At 44.7% G+C, this 23546-nt stretch overlaps 1 protein-coding gene across 2 annotated transcripts in view; it reads right to left on the bottom strand.

The window, feature by feature from the left end:
* Window positions 1-1868: 1868 nt before the first annotated feature.
* LOC119655248 (ras-like GTP-binding protein rhoA) overlaps window positions 1869-23546 on the bottom strand; it is a 152740-nt gene continuing 131062 nt past the window's right edge. For both annotated transcript variants that reach the window (XM_038061039.1, XM_038061041.1), the window contains one exon: window positions 1869-3707. In XM_038061039.1, coding sequence (XP_037916967.1) covers window positions 3108-3707 — 600 coding nt within the window. In that variant the 3' untranslated portion in view covers window positions 1869-3107. The remainder of the gene's footprint in view (window positions 3708-23546) is intronic.

Here is a 23546-nt window from a genome sequence, read left to right as displayed (position 1 = left end):
AAGGTGGCCGAGTTGTCCACCACCGAGGCACTGCGCTCGAGGGATATCGAAGACCGGGAGCCCGCTTGCGGTTCCGAACCCCTGCACAGTAAGTTTTCTCCTTCTCTTGTCTTCCATGGTGGTTTTATGTTCTGGGTACCTTTCCCTTAGCCATTTTGGTCCACGCACCCGAGATGAGTTAACACTAGCCCTTGCACAGTCAGAAAAGAAAGTGCATAAATACATGTTTACACATCAATAGGTATGCCCCCATCCGCCAACTAAGGCCGCGTCTGATGGGAAATCTGGCAACTCCTCACAGGTCTGACGATCTGTCTGGCTTTCTGTCTGCCTGCCCGTCTGTTACACGAGATTTACTCCGGAACGGCTGGAGCTATCATCACGAAATTTGTTGAGAATATAAGGTTGATGAACCACTGTACGTGCAACAAGTGGCATAATTTTGTTGGGAGCTCCCCATTTATGCGAAAGAGGAAGGAATTTTTTTTTTCACAGAATAGGGTCATGTAAGGTATTGAATGAAAGGGCTCAATTCGTATTTTTCGATCTTATCCTATTTTTTATATCTGTAATCTGGAAAAAATCACAGTAACGAATCGGTACATAATCTGGGCCCCAACATACATCCCATTACGATCTCTTCTCAAATAAAATTAATAATAGTATATTACTATATTTTAGGAATTTATCCGTAAACCCCCTCAAGTTCATTTTAGAAGTACGAAATTTGGCATCGGTATAAGTGCCAGAGAATATCGATGAGCATTGAGCCAGCATCAAAAATGCTCTTTTGTCGGGTGATACGCAAGTCGTCTGTGGAGCACATTAACGTTCGACTCCTCATCCACCATGACAAGCAACTGAAGAGATGTAAAGAAATCCGGTGAGGTTTCTCCTCTTAAGGATGAAATGGCTAGTCACCATAACATGGGGATCCGGATTCCTCCAAGCAGAAGGGAAATCATATCGACAATCAGTGTCCACAAACAGAGTAAAGCCGCTGAGGATGAGGGTCTCCCCGCAGAGTTATTTTTTGGGAATACGAGACATTTCCCAAAGAGTGAGAAGAAAGAGATGGTTGTCCAGATCCCAAAGAAGAGTACCCGTTTAAAGTATGACAGGGGGGGGGGGACGGGCAGATTCCCTGCTGCCGCAAAGATAATTGCTAAAATAATCCTGGCATCAAAGAACATCTCGAAAGCTCGCTTCAGCTGCTCTTCATCGATTTCGATCAAGCTTTTAATAGCGTAAACAGGTAGTGTATTTAGAGTGCTCTTCGTAGGAGGGTCAGTCCGGAGAAACTAATAGTTATTATGAGAATGGCATATAAAGCTCTGCGAGGTAAAATCTCGGAGGATTTTGAGGTCGAAAGCGGAGTCCGTCAGGCTTGCATCCTGTCACCGATATTATTTCTTCCTGTTATCAATGACGTTCTTCATGTTGACCTGTCTGGAGGACTTAGAGGAATTTAATGGACGATGACATCTTTCCCCAAACACCCCTTGCAAAAATGAGTCTGGATTTGGAAAGAGAGACAAATAGAGTCGGACTGAAGGACACACGATAGAAAGACGGAAGTGGCAGTGTATAGGTCACACATTAAGTAGCCCAAGCCAAGAGCACTTGGCGCAGAACAGTAGAGGAGGAGTACGAGCGTCTCGGGAAGTCGTGGGGAAGCTGAAGCGCATTTCTGATAACCGCGAGCGATGGAGCGTAGGTGTGGTTGGCGCACTATGCCCCACCATGGGGTGAAAGGCAACCATATATTTCGACAAATATTTCTCATAACTTTTGCTAGTTTCCAAAGCAATCTTTTTTTTTAATGCAAACAAATTGTCTTAAAAAACGAAAGAAAAAAAAGACAAATATATCTTTTGAATGACTATATTTCCTACAAAAACATTTCAATATTTACAGTTTCAAAAAATATGTGCATTTGTAAATATTTCATATTTGATTTATAAATATTACATAATAATAACTTACGTCTTTTTAAAAATTATTTAGTATTGCTTTAGAAAGATACATTTTACATAGAAATCTATGCCATAGATACATATATCTTTAATAATATCTATGTTACTTCTTACTGATAATATCTGAGCTAAATTGGGCAAGAATTTAATTATTCACTGTTACATTGATTGTAGGGACGCTTTTCATATTTTAGATAAATTTATCAATTTGACTTTATGAAATACTCCTTTTTTCATGATAATGTATTAAAATGTATCTTTTTCCACGTTAAAAGTTATAAATTATTATTGTCAGATAGTCGGAATTTCACGACTAAGCCATCCGTTCTGGAGTTAGAAATAGATGAATAATATCTTTTTAACTTAATTCACTTTTAATCCATTTTCGTTAAAGATAATCTTACTTTAGATTTTCTAGATCACAGCTAATTGTTTCGTAGCATTTTCGTATATCTTTTTTCAATAATTTCAAGTAATTGGTCAAGATGAGTGAAGGGTACTAGATAGTGGCTTTGAAGAGATGAAATAACGTAATCACCGGATATGTGAGCCGTCGAGGAGAAAAGTTCAAGATACACTCGTATAAATGGGAAGTTTCCATTGTGCAAGTTGCAGCGCTTTCACTTTGAACTATTCTCGTTTCGTTGGGTTTCTTCTATCCGTAAGTGACAATGTGTGATGCAAGCATATAAAATTACACATTAGTTTTCGAGATGAACAGATGATGAAGCTCTAGAAGTGCATCAAGAGATTTTATTTTCAGTTTTCCTCTGAGCAATGGATCGTTTTTCAGCTCCTTGAAATTGTATAAATTCATCTCGTTACATATTTATTCAGCTTCCTTTGTGTGTTTTAAAATATCTTTTGTTCAATTTCAAGTTCTTCAAACCCCAATCTAATAAAAAACCCTCATCTCATCCTATCCTTCTAGCAACGTTGACTAGTAATAACCACATTGGTCCGCTGTACCCATTATAAAAACTCAAGAATTCGAGGGGTCAAATAGGTCATAACGTTGACTTCTTTCCTCCCCCAATTCTAATTATTTTAGTTATCCAGAAAATTAGGGTTTTTAGATTCCCATAAAATTCATGTCTTTCAATTCTCCTAATCAAACTAAAAACTATCAAACTACATAAGACAACAATTCTTAGAACTTTTCCCTACTTCCGACCGTGTGTCCTCCTGTTTAGGACTGGTCTTCCCCAATGTTCCAATGCTGTAGATTTTCCTCTTTTTCTTTGGAGTTTTCAGTGATGAATTACAGTCTAACAAAGATATTCCCAGTGCTGCTTCGGCAGCTTTATGGAAAACTTCCACTACGGCCACCATTCCTGGATAGAAGCTCGATGTTTCCACATATCCAGTCGCTCCAATATGCTGACACGCCATGTATGCTTGTTCCCTGGTGATTTGTCCTTGATTCATATAGAGATTTGTGTCAGGTGCTTCCATGAGTCGTATGTCAGCCTTGCATCCGCATAATATGATGGGAGTGGACACATTGCAATGGGCACGGACCTCTGGTAGCCATTTGTGGATGGCGTGCTCCAAGGACTCGGGTTCGCCAACATTGAAACACAGGATGAACGCTTGGGCATCTTGGTAGGCTAGCGGTCGGACAGTGTCGTAAGATCCACTTCCTGATGTATCCCATATGGAGTATTCAATCGTGTAGTCGCCAATTTTTGATTTGGTTGAATATTTTTCAAATCCGGTTGGAATGTAGTTCTGGAATCAAACCGAAAAGTTAAGATTAGATTTAATATTTTTTTCAATTTTACACGAGTTTATTATAATTTAGTGGATTTCGTGAATATTGATAGAAGAAAACTAGGGTAGTTTACTCCCTCAACGATTACGTACCATGGCATAAGGAGCAAGCTCGTTTGGGGAACTAAAGGAGAAATCTGTTGGTACCAGGTGACCCCAGTTTCCACGAAACTTGTATTGGCAGATTTTTGTTCCGCTGAGATTGACCTCATTTCCCCAGTAAGCAAAGGTCATGTCAGTCAACCATTAAACCGCAAATAATAAAAAAGAAAAACAGAAATGGAAGTTACATTTCGGCCATGACAATGTGAACCTGCTCAATTGAGATTCAACTCAATTAGGACTCAGTCTTTAAAAGACGAGTGTGAGCAGCTTTTCTCTGTCCACAATGCTGGCTTTGGATTTCAGTCAGCGTTACCTGCTTAGACTAGCCATACCCACAGGTAAGCATTTGGAACCGGGTAAACAGCTTTCGAAGCAAGGCACCTTCAGGTAAGTCGCCTACGAGCAGACGGTAGCCCTCAGTTTGTATTAAGGTTCAACCTTGCAAAGAGCATCAGGGACATCGCCAGCTAAGGATAAATGAAGATGGCAACGATCTTTTGACAATTCCATATCATCAACCGAAAGTCAATGGCAGTCAAAGTTGTCGAAGTTGATTTTCTATGAGGACATCAATCCATCCGGTTACGAGAGAGATGGTGCGAACAACGTAGCCCTTGCGGTTTTGCTTTGATTAGGTAGACGTATACCGCAAAATATAGCGACTACGAACGGAAGCACGAACGATTTACTCAGGCGATACTACTCCTCCCTCAACGATGTATGGTAGGAGTTACTATCATTCAAAGGAGGATCGTAATGGCGCTCCTCCGATCCTCTGGAACAACTATATCCTGCTAGGCAGCAGAACAAGTCAAAGAAACGATAGACCGGAACTTTCCTAACTGGTGACATCCCTTAACCGAAACTTAACAAAGCTTGGAAGTAAATGGAATTTGTATCGTCACGTTAAACATATTGGTTTCTAAGGTCAGGACACAATATACTGGTAATTTCAAACTCAATTAACGGCAGCACCAATGGCAACCACTGAGGGTGAACTGTCCAACATCGGACGAAGCGCGCTCATATGTTGTTTAATCCTCTGCAAGAAAAGATGAGGATCGCATTCGTGTTAACGTCAGCAAACCAGCTCCTGGCAGTTACAGCCCCATTCCAAAAACTAATTCGGCTGATGGCGCATCAAAATCTTTCTTTCGTAGCCCCAACAGGGTAGGCACCATTCAAAGCTGAATGGTATAGTCTCATCGGGTTCATTTGCAACCTAGCTGGTTCGAACTGCATGCCATGATCAGGAGTGATGATTAAGGATACTCCGTATTTCGAAAACCATTTCGCATGGAATCCGCAAGTGACTGTATCGAAAGCTGGTTAAGCAGTGCCTCTTTAAAAGTCGTTTCGTCTGGCACATTGAATCATCGTGCTTCCGGTGAAGGATCACCTACTAACGCAGCTACTTATATCCACTACTTACTACTTATATCCTTTATATCCACGCATGCCAGATCTGTCAGTGACATTACACAGCGATACCACAACAGTCTCTTAATTAAATCACGTTTCAACTTGCTTTACACCATCGTGCAGCAGTGTTCAAAAGAAAAGTAGGCAACAGATTATCCTGTTGTTACGTATACGATTCGGCCAGGATTTTTGTCCCTTGGTAACTTAGGACAAACAAACTGTGTCGGCAATTATCCGAATTTATCTTTAACATAGTTCAGGATGAATTCAACTTTCAAAAGGCTGATTTACGAGTTCTGAATGATTTTCTTAAAGCAGTTGACTGGAATGGTGCGTTAGAAAATCGATCATCCAAATAGGCTGTTTCAGTATTTCATGAGTTTTGGAAAACCTTCTTCCCCGTTTCGTTCCGACCTACATCCATCCTTTCCTTGTTTTCCAAAATTTTTGAAAGATACGTAAAGGACTATCCTTTCGTCTCATTTTGGTCATCTCATTGTGAAAGAGCAGCGGCTTTCAACACGGTCACTTGACTGCGACCAATTTCTTGGAATTTACCAAATTGTGATGAAGTCACTAAATAGAAGAAACGACGTCCATACAATCTATACTGATTCTCCCAAAGCCTTCGATTCGATTGACCACCCCTTGCTTGGCACCAAACCATGGTCGTATGTCGTCCATTTGCGGTATATTTCTGCTTTCTTTTTCGCGAATGATCTTCCTTCCTTGTCTATCTGGCTTAGTCTTTTTTATGTAGACAATTTAAAATTGTTTTCTGTTGTTGGTTCGCCTACTGATCAGTGCAGTGTTTCGTCAAACCTTGACCCATTATCTGAATGTAGAGTTCATAACAAGTTGCCACTTAATGTGAAGAAATGTCTATGCTATTCACTAAAAACCTCTTCCCCGATACCCGGTTATTACCTTGATAATCAGCCCTTAGCCGAGATTGCCTCTTACAAGCACCTAGGTGGATCTTCTGATAGCAAACTCCGATTTAATTTTCATTATGTCGACGTCCCCGACCAAGCTTCCAAAATGTCCGGCATTATCCTTCGTTCCTCCCATCAATTCGTGGATATTCATTCCTCGGTCATCCTTTGCGAAGGATTTACCTTCGTCCGTAATATGCTTCGATGGTATGGCTCCTTACCATAACTGTGATTGCGATGCAATTGAATCTGTACAAAGAAGACTTACTCGATTCCTAACCTTTGAAAGAACTTCTGGCTTTCCTTAACCTGACATCTCTGCAACCCCGTAGATCTTTGACTGACGCATGTGTCTTTATTAAACTTTGTAATGGTTTGATGGACAGCTCTGCAGCCTCCGAAATTCATTACCTTGACCAATTACACAATATTCGTAACCCTAATATTTTTGAGGTTCCTTTCGCGGATCTCCGGTGCTATTCCAATTCCCAGAATGCCCAGAATGTTATGAGATCTGGCTTCATCCCTAGCCACTCACAAAAATAGAGTTATTGACACTAATTTTTTGTGTTCCTTTTATTTTCTATTCAATAAGTAATTGGAGTATTCTCGGTTAATTTTAAATCAAATAAATGAAATAAATAAAAATAAATAAATAATAAAATATAAAACAGAGCGCCCAGACAATACAGTTCTCGGTGACGGAAGCGAAAGAGTATTGGGGTGGACTTTGGGGGTTACCTGCCCAGCATGCTGAGCATGCTGAGTGGATCACCGCCGAAGGCACCCGCCATGTCAATACACCTGGCATGAATTTCGCGGATGTTACCGAAGAGGAAGTTCGACGAGCCATAAACATCTCGAAGAACTGGAGGGGCCCAGGTCTGGATCGGGTGCAGAATTTCTGGTATAAGAAATTTACCAGCGTACACAGTCGGTTGGCACGCAGTATAAATGAGGTCATGAGTCGGCCGGAGGAATTTCCACCTTTCCTCACTGCGGGAATTACCTACCTTATCCCTAAGAAGGACACGGTGCAGGACCCCGCAGACACAAGACCGATCACTTGCTTACCAACCCTCTACAAATTCATCACGTCCATTATTAGTGGAAGGATCAATGCGCACCTCGAGACCAACAACATTCTGTCCGAGGAGCAGAAGGGCTGCCGAGTTGGGTCAAGGGGTTGCAAAGAGCAACTCATTATCGACTCGGTAGTTGTAGGACAAGCAACTAGAGGCCAAAGAAACCTCTTCAGTTGCTATATCGATTATGCCAAGGCTTTTGATAGCGTTCCGCATACCTGGCTAATCGACGTCCTACATCTGTATCGCATTGATCCGAAACTAATAAAGTTTTTGGCGACAGTCATGGAAGGGTGGCATACCACCTTGTCAGTCCGTACATCTGAGGGTGCTAATACCTCAGAGCCCATCCGTATTCGGAGGGGCATCTTCCAGGGGGATTCATTGAGTCCTCTTTGGTTTTGTATGGCACTGAACCCCCTTTCATGGCTACTGAATGATGCTAGAGGGCATGGTTTTGCAATAAAATATGGCCTACGTGCTAAGTGCGAACTGACACACTTGATGTACCTAGATGACATCAAGCTGTATGCTGGTACTGACAACCATCTCAGAAGTCTGTTACGAATAATAGACATGTTCAGCGGTGATATTCGGATGGAGTTTGGATTAGGCAAGTGTCGAATCCAAGCCATCCGCAAAGGTCATCACGAGTCGCATGCCGGACATAGCATTGGTGACCTCCACATCGAAGCTATGACCGAGACAGACTTCTACAAGTACCTAGGAATTCTGCAAGGAACCCATGCTCGAGTTGGTGATCTGAAGGAAGCTCTGCTATCCGAATTCCTGCGACGTGTAAAGCTGGTGCTGAAATCGCATCTCTCGGGGAAGAATAAAATAAGCGCGTTGAATGTATTCGCTATCCCTTCACTGGCTTATGCATTCGGAATATTGCCGTGGACGAAGACCGACCTGGAAAACGTCCAGCGGCGGATACGGACAACTATGTCCAAATTCCGAATGCATCACCCAAAGTCTGCCGTGGAGCGGATGAACCTGCCTCGTGACATCGGAGGTAGGGGCGTGGTTGACGTGGCGGCGCAACATCATCGCCAAGTCGACTCGCTGCGCGCTTATTTTTACAGTAAAGAGCAGGCGAGCCCCTTGCATGCGGCTGTCTGTAAGGCAGACTGTGGACTGACTCCACTTAACTTGAAGGATCGATCTTTCAATCCTCTGAGTCGGACCAGGAGCGGATCGAGGAATGGAAGTCGAAGGCAATGCACGGTAAACACGTGAATTGTCTTTGGCAGCCATTTGTCGATTTGCATCTGTCGAACAGATGGCTGTGTGCTGGGGAGCTCTTTGCTGAGACGGAGGGGTTCATGTGTGCCATTCAGGATGGCGTGGTCGCCACCCGAGCTTATAAAAAGCTCATCATGAAAGAACGGGTGGAGAACGACCAGTGCAGAATGTGTGGTTCGGCGTTAGAGACGTTGGACCATCTCATTTCTGGCTGTACTGTTATGGCACCGGTGCAGTACATCACCAGGCATAATGCTGTATGTAAGGTTATCCATGAAAACCTTGCATATAAGCATGGGCTGATCACGGGGACATGTCCGGTTTACCGATATGAGCCGCAAGCAGTACTTGATAGTTCTGCTTACAGCATGTATTGGGACCGGCAAGTTCTGACTGATCGCCATACCGCACACAACAAGCCTGACGTACTGCTAGTTGACAAGACGGGTCGCTCCGCGTATATTATTGATGTTGCTATCCCCCATAATAGCAACATTGAACGGAAATACGTGGAGAAGAAGGTGAACTATGAGCCATTGGCTCGTGAAATCAAAGAAATTTGGCGTCTCGAGCGGGTGGTTGTAGTTCCCATAATATTGTCAGCTACAGGTATTGTACCTAAATCCCTGACGGCTTCCCTTGATGTCCTGGGACTTTCGCACAGTCTGGTTCAAACCATGTAGAAGTACACCATTCTGCATACGTGCTCGATGTTGCGGGGGGTACTCGACGGATTCTCCCACTGACCTACCACCGGCCACCACCACCAGTGCCCCTTTAGTTTTTAAGTAGGTAGGGTCGTCCGAGCCTAAATGCTTGGCACTTAGTGCTAGTATTAGGTAAAATCCGGCATCTGCCGAGATTGTGATAACTCGGAAATAAAATAAAAGATATGATGGCTCGCTGTTAACCGCTGAATTTGACAGCATCGATTCCAGTTTCTTGGCAGATCTGCTTACCATGGGCATGGACATGCAACTCCGAATGTATTATGATAGTAACCATATGAAGGATGTTCAGCTTTTCAGGATCGCACCTATTTACGAGACCTTGAACAGTTTTGACTGTGCGCGGTAGGCGCTGGAGTTTTTTGAGCGACTTCCCAGTTCGCAAATTTGCATGATCCCATCTGCCATTTGTGAGTGCCTGGAGGTATCTATCAGTCACTTGGTAGGCAGCCTTCATGCTCATCGCAGATAGGAGTTGGAAGGACCTTTGGGCACTAAGTTCGAATATAACTAATAAGTCCCTATCCTCCGTATCTTCCAACATGGTAAATGATAGGATATAAACTCCTAAAATATCTGGTAGGGAGCAGATCAGCAGATCCTTAATTTGTGTAATGAATTGTTTTTCTTAAATGGCGTCAGTTTGTTCATCGAAATCGCAGTGGCAACCAATGACCTGAAGGTTCTTATTAAAGAGTGGCGAGTGTTGAACGATATCACAAATCATAGATGCATTGATTTCGTCATGGGAACGGATAGAGGATGTTGGAGAAGGTTCAACTGCTCCATTTTCGGATCCGGAGAACAAAGTTTTTTTTTGTTTTTTTGAGGTACGCAAACAGCGTTGGATCTCCGTTTCAGTACGTCGTCGGGCTACCAACTAAACACGTCCCCTTCATCAAAGAGCTAGCGTGGAACTGTTTCTCACATTACTTCGGGCAAGTCCCTGAACTCTCCCGCCTTGCGGAGCCTTCAAATCAGGGATTTCCTCTCACCAACGGAAGGGGAGAGGAGGAAGGGAACTGTCAGTTTAAAGAACCCCCTGTCATCCGGCTCTTCCACCGGTCGAACTCTATCTTCATAGCAACCAGAAGAACCCGAACCTAATGGGCAACACGGCTCCACCTGTCAGCACTCCTCACCATCTCTTCGACAATGTTGTCTGGAGAGAGTTTCCTTGTGTTTAAATAGAGCTGCTGACCAACCCCATCCCACCTTCCACAAAAAAAAAATGTGATGGGCTTCGTCCACAACTCCATTGCAAAATACACACTCCGGAAATCGCGATTTTTCAATCTTGTGCAGGTAAGACTGAAAACCTTCATGCCCACTTGGGTAAGGAAATAGTTAGTCTCACCATACTTCCAATTTAACCACGCACCTAAGTTACCGATGAGGGGCGCAGTCCATCTGCCTCTGGACGAGTACGTTGTCTTTTTTCAGGAGCAACAACCTCCCTTGGCTCATCTCGCTTGCGCTTGTATATGGCTTGACGCTCCTCCATCACGGCTGGTTTAGAGACAATGCGGTACGCAAACGCCACCCGCAAAGCTCCCCGTCTCTGTGCTTGCGTGAGGCGTTTACGATATACATCCTTGCCAAGAGCGTCAGCCCATACCTCTGCACCCTAACGAAACAAAGTTTAGGGGAGGTACAAATGGAGGCACATCAAATTTATTGTTGAAATTGAGAAAATAACTTAGATGATCACAACTCTCTGCCATGGTCTTCAAACAGAGCTATCCACAGTATGACGAAGAATGGTAACACATTATATTGCCCCGCCCTATTGGAAAAGTGATGGTCATATTCCTGACGGACGGTATAACGGCTGAGTAGGTTTAGTGTCAATCTTCTACAATTGTTACTCCAGTTTCGAATCCCGGCTCGTCATGGATATTTTTGTTGCACAGCATTGACTCTGATGATAATGAAACCAAAGCACATTCTCATGGAAACTTGACATTAAATGGATTCACAATACTCCACTAATGGCTGACTGGACGAAATATTCTTGATGTGGGTGCCCGGGGGAGTCGGATATCGCTGGTAATGAGTAGACGGGCAAGCTGACTCGTCGAGGGTCTGGATCACAGTGATATGATGGCATAATTTGGCATCAGACCATCCACTGTCAAATCTGCTCTGAATAGTGAAATTTACTCAATCAAATAAAGAAATAAAGAAAGCCTGCCGTTAAGAAAACGGAAGGCCAAAATCTTTGTGAAGGAACCCGGGGTCAATAGAGCGGCCTGAGCCTTAATGCTTGAAGCTTCTACTCCCCCTAGGAGAGGACAACTAGTTCATGATACGAGCAATTTTCGTAAATAAAAAAAGACCTTTAATTCAGAGAAGAGAAGAGAAGTTATTTTCGCATATCACTGATAATGAAATGTCATGCTCCAGGTAATTAGCTTGAACACAACTTTTTCAAACTTAAGTCTAAATCGATCTCCAATGATAATTCTGTCACGAAAATTTAAATGATATCAACTCCGATTCCCAGTAGAATACCAATTTGAAATTATTAAAAATTATTCCACGCGATCTGCCAAATGATAGCATTTAACGATAATACGCTCCTGTGTACACTAGTCAAACCCCTGCAGGGCTAAATGCACCCGAATTAGCATACTTGCACCGGGTTATTTTGAAAACTTGCATCATTAAAATTGCAGCGCTTATAGTTGGCGAATGGAAAGCAATTAAAGTTGGGAAAGTGGTCATATAACTTGCAGCGCGCTCGTATGTGTTCTGTAATTCTATTCAATTATCTCCCATAAATCTGGTTAACATGACTCCGACAAATTACATATTACACGAGAATTAAGGTCTTTTCATGAAGCACATTTTCAATTTTCAGTGAGTATTCTGCGCTTTGAAGTGCAATTCACGGTAGTGGTGGATTAGTGCAAGTTGCACGCTGGTTTTCCATACAAAATAGAATGCATTTCAAAAAGATTTGAATTCAGCTGTGAACGCTTAATGGGAATCGCTTAAACCGATTTGTTTTATCTGAGTTTATGAATGCACGGACAGAGGCTTGCACCTGTATGGTGCGCTCGTTTGGGGATGATTTATAGGAAAGCATTCAACTAAGGTAGGAGATAAATCAAAATGAAGGAGGAAATATGTTATGATGACTGATTAAAAGATTTGGTTGGGTTCGCGATGGAATAGTAATTCCAATAAGGATATGACCATTTGATAACGTAAACGCAAAACTCCGCCCCTACACGGGGGTTTCGAAAAACCTATAATGAATATTGATAAACGACTTATATGATGATTCCGCTGCAAATTAATCACAAAAAGATTAAAGGGAATAGGAAGACTCGTTGTACCTTGTTCTTTCTGGAACATTCACATTCACGATCTCTTCTTTTCCAACCGCCTCGAGCGCCACCACTCTCTATTTCCTCGCCCAGCCCCTTTGTCAAAATTGACGCTCACCAACCCCCGCTTGAATTTGATGCAGAGCTTCTCGGATTTTTTTTTCCTGTTACGTCCCTTCTCCTACATGTCTTCGTTCTTACCCTACTTGATTCACAACGGAGATCCTCATTAAGATCCGCCTGAAACATGGTTTGCGGAAGAATTTTCGAACTTCAAAGAATAACACCGACCTTGTTCATTTTGAGGCTCTGCACTCCATTGTCAAATGAATGATTAAAATAGCGCATGAGAGATACTAGTTGAGCGTCGAGCAGACCAGGCATCTCGGTTATCTTATTGTGAAAGAAGAGCATGGTTTCGCAAAACGCTGATCTGCTGCTCCAAACCTTTTCGTCTCTACCATATTCGTTGCTAAATGGCTTAATTCACGACAGTAAATACATGCTACAAGTACATGCAGTTCATGCTATTTCTCCATTCTCCTCTCTACTCAACTTCCCCCTTAATCATCTCTTAGCTTTGCTCCTACCTTTTGTACCGTTCCTCCACAGAATCTTTTCATGGACACTCCTCTGGTATTCCTCAAGGTTCCATTCTTGGCCCTTGCTATTCCTGTTTTTTATCAATGACCTCCCCTGTCTCCTTACCTGTCCATGTTTACTGTATGCTGACGACCTTAAGTTATTTGCCTCTGTCTCGTCTCCGCTGGATTGTGCTCTCTTCCAGTCCAATCTTGACTCTTTGGTCCGTTGGTGTTTGGTTAATAAGCTCACTCAGAATGTCAGCAAATGTCACTGGATACTCACTTAAACCCTCCCCAACATCCTTCCCTTCTCCCTTGGCGGACAACCCTTTCACTATTGACCTCTGTTCAAGACCTGAATGTAAACTTTGATGACAATTTTCGTTTCTGTTCTCACTTCATTGACATCATCAATCGAGCTTCCAAAATGTCTGATTTTATCCTACGTTCCTCCTCCGACTTTACCTCAATTCAGCCTTCCTCAACACTTTTCAACTCGCTTGTCAGAAATATCCTTGAATATTGTTGTGTAGTCTGGTCCCCCTTCTGCAACCGTGATTGTCGCGCTCTTGAAGTTGGATGGGGTGCCGTACTCCTTAGTTCGGTAGAGATTTAGGCAGGTCTTGCGTCCCCCAGTATGAATGCTAAGCCATGCACTTGGTACAGACTGGTACCGTCGTTGCTTGTCACAGCGGGGCTCTGATTGTGGTCACAAAATCAATCCGTGTCTTAAGAAGACCGTGGGATTAAGTAGCCACGATAGGTACCTACGTTAAACACTGAAGGACTTAACTGTCCCTTCAGAAGTAAGAATGAAAATCCTAGTGTATGTATGGAAAAAAATAACGGGCTGATCTCAGCAATGTGTTACCAATATGAAAAAGAAGAAGAGTCTCAGTATTTCCTGCCTCTAGAAAACATTCAGCCTGCGAACGACGCAGGCAGAATCCTATTGAATAGATTATTTGAGGGGATAGTACAATGGACCTACTAAAAGGGCTGAGTGCTCGTAACGGCGCCACCCCCCCTTTTCAATTTTCAACTTATTTCAACTGTGTTTCTTAGAGCATAGAAGCGGCTACTGCCTAAGGCTAGTAAATCTTTAGGTGAACCAGTCTTGTATAGAGCCATAACTCTTCTATATATAATATTAAAGGGAAAAGATTAGAGAGGGTAATTTACAGTAGATTACTGGCATTTGTTGTGAATCACGGTGGCTTTTTAGATAGGCAGTGTGGGTTAATTAAAGCTAGGTCAACCACTGATGCCATCGAATTGGTTACTGACTTAGCCGAAAACTGATATAGAAGTCCTTGGGGATGATTGTTGTCCCGACTTATCATGCTGCTACTGTCGGTAGCTACGTGCAAAAACGAAGGATTTGGTATGACAACAACGTACTCCTTAGGTCCATCATCAGGATGGACCTAAGGAGTACGTTGGTCTCGCGGGTGTCCTGTAGGGCTCCCACTATTCTGGAATATCATGTACAATAATGTATTTAATATTCCGGTTCCGGAGGGAACCACGGGGGTTAGTTACTATGACCACATCTGTATGCAATCCCAGTTTGGAGAACTGCTCCTCTTGTTTTATTTAACAGACATAAACTGAGTGCTGTCTATAGCAACAAAAAACTCAAAGAATGGGTTCTGCCTTCAGTACCGTCTCAGATGTGTGGAGTTGCCAAATCTCCCATCAGGCGCGTCCCTTCGTGCGGATAAGGGAATGCTCGGCGAATGTGTCATGGCCATGCACATGCACGCATCCGGAGATGTGCGTGTATGGGCATGTTTATGCGCAGGCCGGGTAGGTGGGAAGTAAACGCCCACCCGTGGATAAAAATTGGCTATGGGAAGGATACCCACAAATAAAACCAAACATGGAGGAGCAGAAGAAGAATGAAGTTACGGTGCAGGGCTTCGGAAACCCAGTGCCGGCGGTTTTTGGGAGTGAGCAAGCGGGCTCCCGGCCGTCGATATCCAACGACCGCAGTGCCTCAGTAGTGGGAACCTTGGCTACTGTGGTATCTAATGTTACAAGCGTACGGGAGGAACTTGAACTGGCTCCAGTGATGGATCCGTTCAGAAGGAGCTCGATTTTTCGCAGATACCCTCCCACACGGGCACAAGCCCCCACGATCGCTACCCCCAGTGGGAAGCGTATAGCGGGAGTCTTCGATGAGGAAGAATCGCTCACGCCGATTCACCCGAGCGATGTTTTGGGCAATGATCAGTCTGGAGCTGCCTTTACTGCCCTCGGTAAAAAGATCATGGAGCTGTGTGAATTTATAAAGGAGCGCAGGAACATTCACCAAAATATAAGGGCCATGATAAGAGGCATCCGTTTGACGTACGGCAAGGCCCAGGATGAACGAGTAGGGAAGTCGCCGATTGGAAAAGTGAACCAGGCAACTCAAGTAACGCCGGTTCAAAACACAAAAGGGGAGAAACCGGGGAAGAGGCTACGCGAAAAGCTGAATGACTCAACAGGCCAACAAACCGCAAAAAGAAAAAAGGACTCAACTCCCAAAAAGGCGGAGTTCATGAAAAGTACGTCTGAACCTGCCAGTGTAGTGGCTATCTCGAGAAAAGGGATCGAACCTTCAAAGGCGCATGCGGAAGCTTGGAGGAAGGTAGAACCGCGGAAAAGAAATGATCGGAGGAAGATAAGACCGGAGGTGATTTTCATTTCCAAACGAGGCGAAGGGTCATACGCCGACATTCTCAGGAAAGTGAAGGCAGACCCCGAACTCACCAAGTTGGGAGACAACGTCAGCCGTATTAGACGGTCCCAGAAGGGAGATCTTATGTTGGAACTTAAGAAATCCAAGGATGTAACCGCGGACAAATTCTTAAGCCAAATCGGGAAGACTTTAGGGCAGGAAGCCGACATAAGAGCTAGCAGGCCGGAGATCAGTATAATCTGCAAAGATATAGATGAAATCACGACGAAGGAGGAGGTTCGCGAAGCGTTGGAGAAACAGTTCGATCTTGCCGGACTACAAGAGTCAGCGGTGAAAACGCTAAGGAAAGCCTATGGGGGAACACAAACCGCCATCATCAGCCTACCAGTGGAGAACGCACTCAAACTGTTAGCAGCAGGGAGAGTGAGAATAGGCTGGGTTATGTGTCGCCTTAGGGAACAGGTGGCGTTAAAACGGTGCTTTAGATGCCTTGGCTTTGGTCACATTGCGAAGTCATGCACTAACCCAAATGACAGGTCAAAGCAATGCAGGAGATGCGGAGTGGAGGGCCACATCAGCAAGGACTGCGGAGTTGACCCAAATTGTCTACTGTGCAAAGGAAAGGAGGGTGTGGACCATCGGCACATTGCAGACAGCAGCAGGTGCCCGGAATACAGGAGAGCCCTTAGCACAAATCGCAGATGAGGTTGATACAAATCAACCTCAACCACTGCGAGGCGGCGCAGGATCTACTCGCGCAAACCATCCGCGAGAAAAACATCGATGTGGCCATACTAAGTGAACCATACCGAAACCGCGGTGGTAGCATTTGGGTCAAAGACCAAACGGGCCAAGCAGCGCTGTGGACTTGTGGAGAACAAGCCTTCCAGGAAATAATGGAGCACCCGGAGGAGGGCTTCATCAGAGCGAAGATGAAGGGCATCCACATCTACAGCTGCTATGCTCCACCCAGCGCTACACTCGTCGAGTATGAGCGGATGCTTGCTGCTCTTGTTTTGGATGCAAGAGGACGTTGGCCGATCATAATAGGAGGCGATTTCAATGCGTGGACTCTTGAATGGGGCAGCCGGATAACTAATGTGAGGGGACGTGTTCTCCTCGAAGCATTCGCGGAGCTGGACGTGGTACTGGCGAATGTTGGGTCTTCGTACACTTTCCGGGGAAGGGGCCTGGGGTCTATAGTGGACCTGACATACGTGAGTGCCACTTTAGCCAGTAGAATCGCTTGGCATGTCAGTGAGGATTATACTCACAGCGACCACCAGGCAATCTGCATAGAGATCAAGGGCAGATCGAGCTCGAAAAAGAGTTTTCGCAAAATGCCGGGTGGTATGCTTGGCTGGACAGTGAAAGCGTTCGAGGGGGACACATTTTCCGCGGTGCTCAAATCCGACATATCTCTGAATGGTACGGCTGGAGAGAAAGCCACCCAGATCACTCGATGGGTGACGGAAGCATGCGATGCTACTATGCCCAGAAGGCGATTGCTCCCCAGTAGGCAACCCAACTACTGGTGGAACAATGAAATCGCAAGTTTGCGAGCCGCATGTTTTCGGGCAAGGAGGCACACAAGCATTGCGTGGCCGCCTAAAGGAAGCCATTCGGAGGAGCAAAAAGAACTGCTTCAAACAGCTGTGCGACCATGCCGACATAAACCCTTGGGGCGAGGCTTACAGAGTGGTGATGAAAAGGCTGCGGAAATCACCCCAGGTGACCTGTCCGCGCCTCCTGAAGCAGATTGTTACCACTCTGTTCCCTCACCACGAAAATAGGGGAAGGAAAGTTTTTGTCCAGCCAAATGACGGCATAATACCGCCTGTAACTGTGGAGGAGCTGCGGGAAATATGTGGTAGGTTCGGTGACAACAAGGCCCCAGGTTTGGATGGCATCCCCAACCGAGCTTTGAAACTGGCAGTGAAGACTAGGCCCGACCTTTTCGCCAACACCTTCGAGGCGTGCCTAGAAGAAGGAATATTCCCTGCCCAGTGGAAGAAGCAAAAGTTGGTGTTGCTTCCGAAGCCTGACAAGCCACCTGGAAACCCAGCGTCGTATCGTCCTATCTGCCTGTTGGATACAATGGGGAAGATGATGAAGAGAGTCATCTACAACAGACTCCTGCCCATCGTCGAAGCCAGCAATGGTTTGTCGGAACGCCAGTTTGGTTTCCGACGCGCCCACTCTACGGTGGACGCAATTGGCATGGTGGTAAACCTGGCAAAAGGTGCACTGATTTCTGGCGGCTGCTGTGCCGTGGTGGCGTTGGATGTCAAAAACGCATTCAACTCGGCCAACTGGAATAGAATTAAAGGGACGTTGGCTGACATAGGTGTCCCCGGATACTTAGCGAATTTGGTGGAAAACTACCTCTCAGAGAGGACTCTCTGGTACGGGACGGATGAGGGCCCAAAGAGTACATTGTCACAGCCGGGGTACCACAGGGATCGGTACTTGGTCCCCTGTTGTGGAATATCATGTATAATGGGGTGCTTGCTCTTCCCGTCCCAGAGGGGACTACGATTGTCGGCTTTGCTGATGACCTAGCTGTGGTTGTTGCAGCAAAACATCCAGAAGATGTGGAGGTTTACGCAACGGAAACAGTAAGAGCGGTAAAGTCCTGGCTAGAAAAGGCCGGGCTGACCTTGGCGGACGCGAAAACGGAAGCGGTCTTGATAACGAAACGCAGGAAAAATAATACTGTAAAAGTGGAGGTCGGTGGACATACGGTCGTATCAAAGCCGGCTATCAAATACCTGGGGGTAATAATTGACACTAAATTGAGTTTTAGGGAACACATAGAGTATGCATGCCAAAAGGCAGCCAGTGGCACCACGGCACTTACAAAAATGTTGCCAAATATTGGTGGGCCGAAACATTGCCGAAGGTTGGTGCTAGCCGGAGTGGTGCGCTCCATCCTGCTCTACTCGTCGCCTGTGTGGGCAGAGGCGCTTGCAAACTCTCAGAGACGGAAGCAGGTGAACTCGGTTTACCGCGGATGGCTTTGAGGGTTTGCAGTGCTTTTAGAACCACATCAGATGAGGCAGTATTGGTGGTGGCAGGCATGATCCCGGTTGACATTCTGGTCAAAGAAATGAGTGTCCTGTACAATGCAAGACATATGGAGGGGCATGCACAGCGTAGAAATGCGGCAAGGTCAGAGTCGCTTGATCTCTGGCAACGCAGATGGGACGAGTCTGCGAAAGGTCGGTGGACGCACAGGCTCATTCCCAACATTAGGGTGTGGCTTGAGCGAAAACATGGGGATACCAACTACCACATTACCCAGTTCCTCATGGGACACAGTGGTTGCTACAGGCAGTATCTGCACCGCTTTGGGTTGGATGATTTTCCGAACTGTCCCAGATGCGATGGCATACCGGAGGATCCAGAGCATGTGATGTTTCACTGCCCACGATTTGCGATGGAGAGAAGGAGCTTAAACCAGGTGCTGGGCAGGAGCGGGGCCCCGGAGAGCTTGGTTACTGAGATGCTGGAGTCCGAGGAGAAGTGGCATGCGGTTAGCTCCGCAATCATCCAAATGCAGGAGGAGTTGCTGAAAGAACAAAGAAGGAGGAAAGCTGCAAATAGGAGAAGGATGAGTGCCTAAGAGCAAACCTACCCCGCGAAGTAATACCTCAATGGTGGTCCCGTGGGGCTGGGGCTGGAGAGACCGGGGGTGGTTTTTAGTGGGTGTGAATCCCACACGCGTCCACTGTTGTTCTGCCGTTCGGGTGGCCGTGTCTTTCTAAGATTTTCCACCTCCGTGTACGCACAAAAAAAAAAAAAAAAAAAAAAAAAAGATGATACGGCATTATGTTGGGAATGATACCGATTGCATCTTAGCTAACGAGATGGTGAACATATATAACGTCAAGTCCAACTTTAATTATCGCATTCGGAAAAGGCTGCCCCGGAGGACCCAGGACTTTGTCAGCCCAGCCTTGAGATTTTACTTGTGCTTTTAGGTAGGTTCATCTCGTTGTAGGCCTTAGAAATGTGAATTGCAAAATCTTGATCAGCAACAGTGTCCTGACGAACATTTCACTTCTGCAGAGCTTGTTTCCTACGGAATGTCCTTTATATAAACTAGAAGTGTAAAGCCCCCTATGTTTTGAAAGTTTGAATTACATTCACCAACTAGTCCGTTTCACGCACCCAAAATCAAGTCAAATACGACCATGTGTTCGTAATTAAAAAAATATCTCATCGATTTGCTACATATTTCTATATGTAACTATCTTTTACGCTACGTTTGCGCCTCCGAGCATAATAAATCACTCTTAATCAATTTAATTAATTAACTCCCTCCCAAGATATTAGTGGACTTTTGTGAATACGCCCTTTTAACTTTTTCGCACTCAATATAGTGCAGAGAAAACTTGGAGGGAAATATCATAGTTCGACTCTTGAGGTTGTTTTTATCATATTTCTATCAATGCTAGATACTCTGTTGGGAACCAGATTTATCTAATTGAAGTTTCACTATAATTAAACTTCTGAATGAATGTACACATGGCTGTGTAAGTATGTACAATGCATGTGTGAAGTTTTCGTTCTTGGGATGAATGAATTAATGGAATTCGATAGCAGAAATATGAAGGTTTATCAGAAATTCTTTTAATAATTGTTGTTTATTCAAAAGTGGTGGTAGTTTTTGAACCATGACAACTTGGAAGTGATATTTTAGCTTGTTTATATTGAAATATATCATAGACTGGAGCAAAAGTGATTTTTTTAAACGACTGCTAAGGTTAGATAACCTCCTGACAACTCGATGATCTACTCTCATCCCTAATGTCAAATGTCAGCCTTATTTTTTTCCCCGGGGATTTCTCTCACGGTGATCCTGTTTCCAGATAATTCTTCCTGTTCTAGATTTTGAGTATTTTGGTTATCTCGGATCGAGAGACATGTTTAGTAGATGGTATCTATCATGTTCCACGACACATAATTCTAAAATTTTCTAGCAGATGCTGAAAAGGCTATTCCAAACTTCAAAAATTAGTCATTTAGTAACTTCTTATCTATCAGCGGTACCTCGGGGTTCCTCTCATATAGGGTTTTAAAAGAACCGAGAAGATCTAAAACACCAACCCATCTCCCTTAAATTCGACGTAGAAGGATGTAACTCACTGTATGCGTGAGCGTTCACAGTTCCTACCTTTCTACCAAATTTGGTGTCAATCGCTACAATCTTCTTCGCGAAAAATGCATGTGACGGACAGACAGACAGACGAAGTCACCACAAAATCTGAGATCTACGAGGCTTTGCAAACCCAATTGGGATTGCAATCAGTGAGCGAGTCTAATGTGCTACGACTTAGAAAAGCGTACGGTGGTACGCAGATAGCGTCGATAAGTCTTCCTATTGAAGCAACGAAAAGGGCGATTGCAGTGGGCAAAGTACGTATTGGATTGGTGGTCTGTCGGTTACGGGAACAGATTCCAGTGCATAAATGCTGTAAATGCTGGCAGGTTGGTCATATAGCGAAAGCTTGCACTAGCTCGCAAAATAAAACAAATCTGTGCCGCAAATGTGGAGAACAAGGCCATTTGGCAAAGGACTGCAACGGAATGGCCAAGTGCGTATTCTGCGTGGAAGCAAAAAGTAGTGACAGTGCCTACATTGCAGGAAGCAGTAAACGCCCAGTGTTCACAAAGGCGTTCATAAATAAGGCCAAATGAAGTTTATGCAACTCAATCTGAATCACTGTCGAGCGGTCCAAGACCTACTTTCCCAAAGTGTATTCGAGAACAACGTCGACGTTGCGATTGTATCTGAACAATATGAAAATCTGAATAGCGGAGTATGGTTAGCAGACAAAACCAGTGAGGCGGCGATATGGAGCTGCGGAAGCCAAGCTATAGTAGATACGAAAAAACATCCAGAGGACGGATTCACCCGTGCCAAGATTGGAGGGATATATATCTATAGCTGTTACGCAGCACCGAGCCTCACATTAGAGGAATTCACGTCATTGCTGGAGAAACTTTCCTTCAATGCAAGTCGCTACAATCCCAAAGTAATAGCCGGTGACTTCAATGCATGGGCAGAAAAATGGGGTAGCAGAGAAACCAACGCAAGAGGACGAATATTGCTGGAGACATTTTTGCGCTTGAACGTGGTACTTGCCAACTCTGGGGGAGCCAACACATTCTGGAGGGGTGAATTGCAATCCAATAGACCTCATCTTCGTCAGTGATACTCTAATCAGAGACTTGCAGTGGCGTGCCAGCGAGGAGTACACACACAGCGATTATCAGGCTATCATCTTTCAAACCTCGCAAAGGAATAATTTGAAGCCATTAAAACGAATAACGATGAGCTGGGTAACGAAGAAATTCGACGCAGAAATGTTCAAGGAGGTACTTCCAGAAGATACGTTGCTATTGGGAAGCGCGCAAAACAAAGTTTCACAGGTCGTGGAAACATTACAGCGGGCATGCGATGCCGCTATGCCTCGACGTTGCACTTTCCGAAGACGAAATCCTAATTTTTGGTGGAATTCCGAAATTGAGGAATGCCGGAAAAAGTGCCTCAAAGCTAGGAGACGCTCCCAGCGCAGAAGAAACCGACCTGAGTTCGAGGAGCTAGACGTGCAATATAAAAATGCGAGGAAAAAATTGCAAGTAGCTATCGCAAAGAACAAATCCGAACATTTCAAGCGGATGTGTACTGAAGCTGACTCTGACCCATGGGGTGGCGCATATAGGTCGGTGATGTTATCACTAAAAGGCGAGCACTCCCCACCGAGAATTCCCCGAGCAAATGAAGGTACAAAAGCTAATACTCATTCCGAAGGCAGGTAAACCATGGGGTGACCCCTCCTCATATAGGCCGATATGTCTGGTCAATACCATTGGCAAACTATTTGAACGAGTAATATATAACAGACTGCTCGCTGTTGCGGAAAAGGAAGGAGGCCTTTCCGACAAAGAATTCGGATTTCGTAAGGCAAAATCAACTGTCAACGCAATCAGCATGCTGACTGGCTCGGCTCAGGCTGCAATAGAAGAAGGAAAATGCTGTGCAGTAATATCCCTCGACGTAAAAATGCGTTCGACAAAACGTATGCAGCTGGAGAGTCTAGCGCATTTCGACGGCAGCTGGCACGGTGGGAATCTATCGAACGGTGGCAAAAGCGATGGGACGAGTCCCAAACTGCTCGTTGGACATACAGCATCATTCCGGATATTCGGAGATGGTTTGAACGAAACCATGGAGAATTAAGCTACGAGTTTACACAATTCTTAAGTGGACATGGAGGTTATCGTGCTTATTTACATTGATTTGGTCACGACGAATCACCATGCTGCCCAAGATGTGGTAACGTGGCTGAGAATGCGGAGCATGTCATATTTGATTGCCCCAGGTTCACCGCGCACCGAACAAGAATGGAAGCGGTCGCAGACAGGCAAAACATTGTAGAGTTTATGCTGGAGTCAACGGATGCCTGGAACCAGTTTGTAAGGGAACTGCAAGCTATTCACCAACAGCTTAGGCAGGAAGAACTACGACGAAAACAAAAAAGGAAGAGAACCATAATGAGCCGCAGTTAAAAGCTGATCCAGCCCCGCGACGCAATACTTGTGTTTACACAAAACCTTAAAAAGAGGGCGGTCTATTTATAGAACAAGAAGAAAGGAACCT

The sequence above is a fragment of the Hermetia illucens genome, chromosome 4 (assembly GCF_905115235.1).
Source record: "Hermetia illucens chromosome 4, iHerIll2.2.curated.20191125, whole genome shotgun sequence".
NCBI lineage: Eukaryota > Metazoa > Arthropoda > Insecta > Diptera > Stratiomyidae > Hermetia > Hermetia illucens.
Note: the sequence above shows the minus strand (reverse complement) of the source record. Positions and strands in the feature narration are given on the sequence as shown.